This window comes from Polychytrium aggregatum (genome assembly GCF_025602895.1).
Source record: "Polychytrium aggregatum strain JEL109 chromosome Unknown BJ171scaffold_34, whole genome shotgun sequence".
In the NCBI taxonomy this organism is placed as follows: domain Eukaryota; kingdom Fungi; phylum Chytridiomycota; class Chytridiomycetes; order Polychytriales; genus Polychytrium; species Polychytrium aggregatum.
In genome coordinates, this window is record NW_026516236.1 from 49,328 (window position 1) to 57,627 (window position 8,300).

At 52.6% G+C, this 8,300-nt stretch overlaps 1 protein-coding gene across 1 annotated transcript; it reads left to right on the forward strand.

The window, feature by feature from the left end:
* Window positions 1–4,540: 4,540 nt before the first annotated feature.
* On the forward strand, window positions 4,541–4,771 carry BJ171DRAFT_426869 (uncharacterized protein; the record flags this gene model as incomplete). Its single annotated transcript, XM_053107786.1, has 1 exon — window positions 4,541–4,771. A coding segment is annotated over one exon (231 nt), but the record flags the coding sequence as incomplete, so codon positions are not given.
* Between the last annotated feature and the right edge of the window lie 3,529 nt (window positions 4,772–8,300).

The following is an 8,300-nucleotide window of genomic DNA, read 5'->3' on the forward strand; positions in this document are numbered from 1 at the left end:
GATGACCAGCATCACAACGGACCAATGAGATTGTCCCGCATGCTCTCGCCCTCCGCACCAATCATGAGTCCCCACGTGTTTGTTTGCCCCCATGCATGAGCACGCGCCGTTGCCACCCGCGTCTACTGGTTTCCTGCCTCCCCCACCGCTCGGCACATGTCCCCGGGCTGTGCCAAGCCTCTCTCGCTTGCACACCAGCCACTCTCGCACCCCCTTCTCGCTTCTCTGTGATGCTCCACCCTTCTCGCCCACTTTTGCCCCTCGACCTTCTCCCGGTCTATAAATAGCCCTGCATGTCTGAGCCTATGTTGAACACCAGTTCGAACAAAACTTGTTCTTTGGTGTTCGGGGCTAAAAGCTAATAAAGCTCATACCAAGCACTTGGTCTTCGTCCTTGCGCTTGTTCACTCCTTACAGTCTGAGGATATCGCCGTCCTCATCAAGTCAAGCCTCAAGAAGGACTCTACCTTTGGTCCGATCCTGTCCCAAGTCCTCAAGAACCCTGCCTCCTGTCCCGGCTACTCCGTCGACAACGACCTTCTGCTCTTTGAAGGTCTCGTCTGCGTCCCCGATGTCCCCGAGCTCAAGCGCAAGATTCTCGTCGAGTGCCACGACTCGCCGACTGCCGGCCACTTCGGCGTCGCCAAGACCTTCGAGCTCGTCTCCCGGACCTTCCACTGGCCAACCATGCGTCGTTACATCAAGGATTATGTCTCCGGATGCGACACCTGCCAGCGGAACAAGCACTCCCGTCACAAGCCATACGGACTCCTTGCCTCGCTCCCTGTTCCCGATCGCCCTTGGTCCTCAGTCTCGGTCGACTTCATCACCCAGCTCCCCGAATCCTCCGGACACACAGCCATCTGTGTGTTTGTCGACCGCTTCACCAAGATGGCCCACTTCGTCCCGTCAAGCAACGAGGCCAACGCCGAGGACACTGCTCGGATGTTTGTCGAGCACGTCTTCACCAAGCACGGTCTTCCAGACGATATCGTCTCAGACCGAGGATCTACCTTTGCCTCCAAGTTCTTCCAAGCCGTCCTGACCCGCCTCAAGATCAAGCACAAGATGTCGACTGCCTTCCATCCGCAGACCGACGGCCAGACCGAGCGGGTCAACGCCATCCTCGAGCAGTACCTCCGCTGCTTCATCAACTTCCAGCAAGACGACTGGGCCCAGCTTCTCCCTCACGCCGAGTTCACCTACAACAACACCTCTCAAGCAACCCTCGGCTGCTCTCCCTTCTTCGCCTACACCGGCTACCACCCTCGTTTTTCCGTCGCCCTTCCCCGCACCACCAAGAATGCCTCCGTCGCCGACGATCAAGCCCGAGCCATTCACTCCCTCCACGATGAACTCAAGTTCAACATCGCCCTTGCCCAGGACTCCCAAGCCAAGTTCTACGACCCCGGCCACTCCCCTTCCCCTCCGTTCAAGGTTGGAGACCGAGTCTGGCTCTCCGCCAAGAACATCAAGACCCAGCGACCCACGGCCAAGCTCGACCACACCAAGCTTGGGCCGTTCAAGATCGTCGCTCAAGTCGGTTCCCGCGCTTTCAAGTTGGACTTGCCCTCGTCCATGCGCATCCATCCGGTGTTCCACGTCTCCCTCCTCGAGCCTGCCGCCGACGACAAGATCCCAGGTCGAACGATCCCGCCCCCTCCACCCATCCAAGTCGACGGCCACGACGAATGGGAAGTCGAACAGATCCTGGACTCCAGGCTGTTCCGAGGTAAGCTCCAGTATCTTGTGCACTGGCGTGGCTACACGGTGATGGACTGCACCTGGGAGCCCGCCAGCAATCTTGCACATTGTCCGGAGCCTGTCACTGCCTACCACTCCTCTCACCCCTCGAAGCCTGGCCCTCTCGAAGCTCGGGCCTTGAGAGGGGGGTAGTGTCATGAACACCCTCTGCCTTTGCCCTCTTCCTTCCTTTACCCTTGCCCTTTCCTTTCTGTTCGCCTGCCTTAGTGCTTTCCCTTCCTTCTGTTTGTTTGTTTCCCGCGCTGTGCTGCCTTGTTGTCTTACCGCCAGCACGCGCGCTGTCTGTGTTCCGTTCCCGCTTCCTTGCTGTTGGTCATGGGTTACGCCCACGACGCCGCCTCGACGCCGCCTGACGCCTTGGCGCCGCCATGCCGCCGCCACTGACGCCCGCTGACTCACGGATCCCGAGTCACGGCCGCCACCTGCTTCGCTCGCTGCTTCGCCCTCCCCGCCGCTGCTTCGCTCCTGCCCCCTCGCTCCGCAGCGTCGATCCTTGGCGCTCGCATAAATAGCTCCTCGACCAGCCTCTGTCTTTTGCCTTCGTCTTGCCATTTTGTACTTCTTGCATCCTTAGCCTTGGATCTAGAATAAAACTTTGGCTTTACACTTGACACTCCGTGTCCCAGTCCAGCCCCTTCTTCCCTCCCTGCGTTCGAGTCTTGCATTAAGACTCCTGCGTACTTCCCTGCTTGCCCCGTTGTCCAGTTTTGACAGGTTGCATCCAGAATGATGGATGTTACAGGCTCTGCCTATGTCAGGAGTACGAGGTTTCTTTAGGTTGACGTCTCGGGTAGCGCTCAAGCAGGCGCGTTGACCCGTGAGTAATTGAGTGGGGGCACTTCTTCCATTAACCGTGGGGGAAGTGTTCTAAGAAGGGTCAGCGAGCATAACGTTGGAGTAGCGATCCTATGGCTTTACGACTCCGCCTGATACAACACACCGTACCTTACAGTCGCTTGTTCGGGAACTTTAGTTTGGGACTTTAGTCCAGGACTTGCGATAGTGGGCGGCACCGTTGTGTCAGCTTTAAAAATAGTATTAGTCTCTGAGGGTATACATGGTTATACTGGGAGCTATTGGGGATGCGCCTCCGAACCTTTTGCATTTTTTTTCTCACAAGTCCTTTCCCCCCTCACGCCTAAGTACAAACGTTATGTACCCTGGCCTTGAGTATTGCCTTCTATTCTTCTGTTATTCTATTATGCGCATATGACCTCTGATGTTCGTATTTCTGTTCTGCTTGATTTCCAACTTGTTTATTTTCCTTCTTGCTTGATTGCCGTTTTGACTTGGCCTCTCGGGGTTCGGCCCTTAGAGGGGGAGGTACTGTCATGAACCGGCCGGGCCCTAGCCCTCCTGGTTCATACAGGTCCCTCACTGCACCACGATCACTGCGCCGTGCCGCAGCGACTACGCTTTTCTTCTCTTCCTTCGTTCATCCACCCCACGGACGAAGATATAAACCCGCTTTCGGCCTACAAGTTTAGATCTTCGTCTCACCTCCTGTATTGTAGTTAGGAGTGCACTTGTCACTCTAATACATTGGTTAGTTATTACGCTTGTGCCTCTTGCTGTGTGCCGTGAGGACTTGCGTGTGGATCTCAAGTCTGGCTTTGGGTTCGCTTTATTTCCTGTTGTTAGCCGTTTACCAGTTGAGGTCCTTACAGTGGCTTCCAAAAGTGTTCGAATGTTTCCGACTTTTGGCTTTGTGTAGCCACTGTTCCACTAAAACTGCGTCGACTGCGCACAAACTGCGCAAATTGATTAATTACTCAATTTCCAATGTTCACGTGAATTTCACGTGATTTGAATCACTGTGTATCCTTCTGTCCCTATTTAAATCCAATGAGAGCATTCGAACACTTTTGGAACTCTCTCACTTTCATCACCCAACAAGCACCTCGAGGTAAGTTTCTCGCTTCCCTGTGATTCGATCTTCCTCAAAATTTGTAATCTTACTCACAGTCAATCCTCTATCTAGAAATGAAAGAAATTTCAACGGAACCCAAGCCGTTGTCATTTCTCAATTGAAGGCTGGAATGTCTGTTCGCAAGGTTGCAACCTCAAACCATGTCAGCATCTCTACAGTTTCCAAGTATCGAAAATCCATTCAGGAAGATCTTCCACCTTTTCCTCAAGGACGTCCTCAGATTTTGACCAAAAAAAATCGACGTTTTTTGATCAGAAGCGTTACTTCCGGTGAAATCGACAATGCAGTTCAGGGCAAAAAATTGTTGAAAACCCGACTCAACATCGATCTTTCCCCTCAAACTGTTCGTCGTGCACTCCAGAAGGAAGGCCTCAAGGCTGCGGTTAAAGTGAAAAAGCCTGCCATATCTCAAATCAACAGAAAACGTCACCTTGAGTTCGCCCATCGCCACAAGGATTGGACCATCGAAGACTGGAAACGTGTTATGTTTTCAGACGAATCCAAATTCAAGCGCTATGGGTCCGATGGTCGCCTCTACTGTTAGAAGAAGATCTCTGACAAGTCTGGAGTCTTGGGCGACAGAATGGTCAAGCCTACAGCCCAAGCCGGTGGAGGGTCGATTATGATATGGGGATGCATGAGCTGGCATGGCATGGGAAACATTACCTGGATTGAAGGACGCATGGATAGTGCTTACTACATCACCGATATCCTCGAGGAGCACATGGAGGATAGCAGAGAAAGTATGGGAATTCCTCAGAAGGACTTTATCTTCCAACAAAACAACGCTTCCATCCACTCTGCTCAGGTGGTCAAGGATTGGTTTGAAGAAAAAGGCACCGATGTGATGGAATGACCCCTCAATCTCCTGATTTGAACCCCATTGAACATCTCTGGAGCCATTTCAAGTGTGAACTGAACAAGTTTGAGACCCCGGGTGGACTTCACGAACTTTTCGATAACATCAAAACCATATGGGAAGGCCTTAGTGCCGATGTGTGTAAACCATTGGTTGGGAGCATGCCCAGACGCATGACTGCAGTGATCAAGGCCAAGGGAGGTCCTACCAAGTATTAAACTTGTAAATCAGCAGCAGTTTTATAATAAAAATATCGAATCTGCGATTATTTGGTTGGGAGTTCCAATAGTGTTCGAATGCATGGGTCAGACTCGATCACACACAAACCTTCCAAATTTGGAGCTTGTGCAACAAGACTTGACAGACATGTGACAAAGTGAAATTGCTATGTCCTTGCCAAGTTTGATCGCAGACGAGGGAATATTGACAGAAATACAGGCAGTCAAAGTCAAATCGCCAAAAAATTCGAAAACTTTTGGTAGCCACTGTACAAGGGAAGCGGAGCAGCGCCGGAAAACGGAAGTGCGGAAGGAGCGGAAATGACGGGCAAAGGTGGAAAATTGGCGGGGAACTGTAAAGCTACACACAAACAAACAAAAGGGCAAGAGAACAGCCAAGTGTGCAGTCAAAGTGGGGGAGCAAGCAGGAGCTATCCCTAACACCGCCTGGCCTCCTGAAAAAAATTCCCTACCGTTTAAATCGTTTCTCTGCATTCGTTGTGTTAATAGCTATTATTGAACTATCTCGCCTCGAATCCAGCGATCCATTTTCCCACTCTTTCATATATCGATCCCTTTATTCATATCCATCCGGCCCTTCACGAGATCGTCATGGTGGTGCACACACACACACACCCGCTGCCCATCACCCGGTCCGCGCCATATCACTCGCCCATAACTCATCACGTTGGATTCAATTCAGACGCCCAACTTGGATATCTGGTACGCTTAGATAAGTCTACATTACAACTTGTGAGGACATCAGGCCTCATTGGGTCGTGACGCTGCATTCCATCAATGTGTATCTGTCAAGACTGGACAACGGGGCAAGCAGGGGAGTACGCAGGAGTCTTAATGCAAGACTCGAACGCAGGGAGGGAAGAAGGGGCTGGACTGGGACACAGAGTGTCAAGTGTAAAGCCAAAGTTTTATTCTAGATCCAAGGCTAAGGATGCAAGAAGTACAAAATGGCAAGACGAAGGCAAAAGACAGAGGCTGGTCGAGGAGCTATTTATGCGAGCGCCAAGGATCGACGCTGCGGAGCGAGGGGGCAGGAGCGAAGCAGCGGCGGGGAGGGCGAAGCAGCGAGCGAAGCAGGTGGCGGCCGTGACTCGGGATCCGTGAGTCAGCGGGCGTCAGTGGCGGCGGCATGGCGGCGCCAAGGCGTCAGGCGGCGTCGAGGCGGCGTCGTGGGCGTAACCCATGACCAACAGCAAGGAAGCGGGAACGGAGCACAGACAGCGCGCGTGCTGGCGGGAAGACAACAAGGCAACACAGCGCGGAAAACAAACAAACAGAAAGGAAAGGGCAAAGGCAAAGGAAGAAAGAGGGCAAAGGCAGAGGGTGTTCATGACAGTATCAGAACACCACCCTGTCGGTTTGCAAACTTTGTCATAGAATACCACGTGCACGGCTTGCAGAGATCATGATCTAATATGTACACAGTTAAATGCGCTAATCGACGCTATTAATTGCGATACTCTAGATATGCAAGCTGAGGAGCAGTGCGTTGTCGGAGCTCGGTCACTGCAGGCACCGCCAAAAGTGGCCACAGCGTGGTTAGCCCTAACTGTTATGGACGCGTGCCATGATTGGGGGTGTGGCGCGGTAGTTGGTCATGGCCCCCATGGACATGGTGGTTGATAGTGATCGAGCCCCTCTTGCATCATTCGTTAGATTAGTTCATTCATTTACTTTGTTTGATCACAGCGTGGCTTATCCTGTGGCTGAGCTCGTTGACATGATAGATTAGATGGTCGAAGTATAAATAGAGGAGCTCAGGGGCCAGAGGGAAAGCACACCCAGTGAATTATCTTATCACCTTTCTGAATATAAGATCATCACTCTCTCGTACCTTGCCCTTGCTCCCTGCCCCTGCTCCTCGTTCTTGCCCTCGTTCCGATTCCCACGCCCTGTCTTCACCGTCAAGAGCCCACCCGGTTTGCTGACGCTTGTTTCCCACGCCCCGTTCCTAACACTAACTGCACATGTCCAAACGCTCAATTTTCCAAACGCCAAATGTCAGCCAATATCTAATATTGGGAACCGAAATTTTGCCCAGAGTTAGATCTCGGCTCAAACTATGTCTGGACATGAACCTTACTCCATATATTCATCTCCTCCCTGAGGGGTTCGCGTTGATGTCCCGAAATTTCCCCCAAAATACGGTTTTCCGAAATTTCGAGCCACTTGCCCAATGTAAAGCATGCTGTTTGAGGCGCTAGATCGATTCTACGCAGCGCGGTGGCTCAGAAATGAGTTGTCTCGTCGCTGACACATCACTGTGTGGTGAGTTATGCGATCGCGCGCAAAGTGTGGAATGATGCAAGTTCGAAACCCAAAATCCCAGGGATACCAGTATATATATCACGTGACTGCCCTGACTATGATCCATATACCAAGAGTGAATGGTACCGTTCGAAAGCCCTCGATCTGGACTATCTGGGGACCCTGGTTACATCGCAAGCATCCGCATCTATGCAGCCACCAGTGCAGATCAAATAGTGGCGGCCCAAGTATGTTTTTGGGGTTTCGGCTGGTATCGTGCGCAAATCTGCACCGATCAGCACAAGCACATGGACACGACGGGTGCGGCCGGGGCTATCGCTCAAGCTTTGATTGGATGGGGTTGACATGGAGTTGTGGCAAGTATCGCTGGCGGAATCTGGATCGGATCGGGTGAGTTTTGACATTTTGTATTTGGTCCGTGGCGCATGCAAATCTGCATGGATCAGCACGAATGATATATGTGCGTGACTGTGATGACCAGCATCACAACGGACCAATGAGATTGTCCCGCATGCTCTCGCCCTCCGCACCAATCATGAGTCCCCACGTGTTTGTTTGCCCCCATGCATGAGCACGCGCCGTTGCCACCCGCGTCTACTGGTTTCCTGCCTCCCCCACCGCTCGGCACATGTCCCCGGGCTGTGCCAAGCCTCTCTCGCTTGCACACCAGCCACTCTCGCACCCCCTTCTCGCTTCTCTGTGATGCTCCACCCTTCTCGCCCACTTTTGCCCCTCGACCTTCTCCCGGTCTATAAATAGCCCTGCATGCCTGAGCCTATGTTGAACACCAGTTCGAACAAAACTTGTTCTTTGGTGTTCGGGGCTAAAAGCTAATAAAGCTCATACCAAGCACTTGGTCTTCGTCCTTGCGCTTGTTCACTCCTTACACTTTGTTCGAACTCTCTTCTACTGATACCACCTGCTTGGTATCTTCCGCTCCTAGCCCCGCCCCTTTCCTGGTCCTGTCCGAACCTCAAGCACACTTGTGCCTGAGCCCTCTTCGCTCTCCTGTTCTTGAACCTCCTCGTTTTTTTTTTCCAGTCCCAGTCCCAGTCCCAGTCCCAGTCCCGCCATGGATCCTGCCCTCGTGGACCGCCTCCGTGCCTTGGAGGCCGAGCTCGCCGAGCTCCGGACAGCTCGCGATGCTCCTGCCGCTGGGTACAGCGTGCAGATGCCGGACCGTTACGACGGTAACCGGCAAGGGTTCCGGGCATTCGTAAATCAGTGCAAACTGTATATA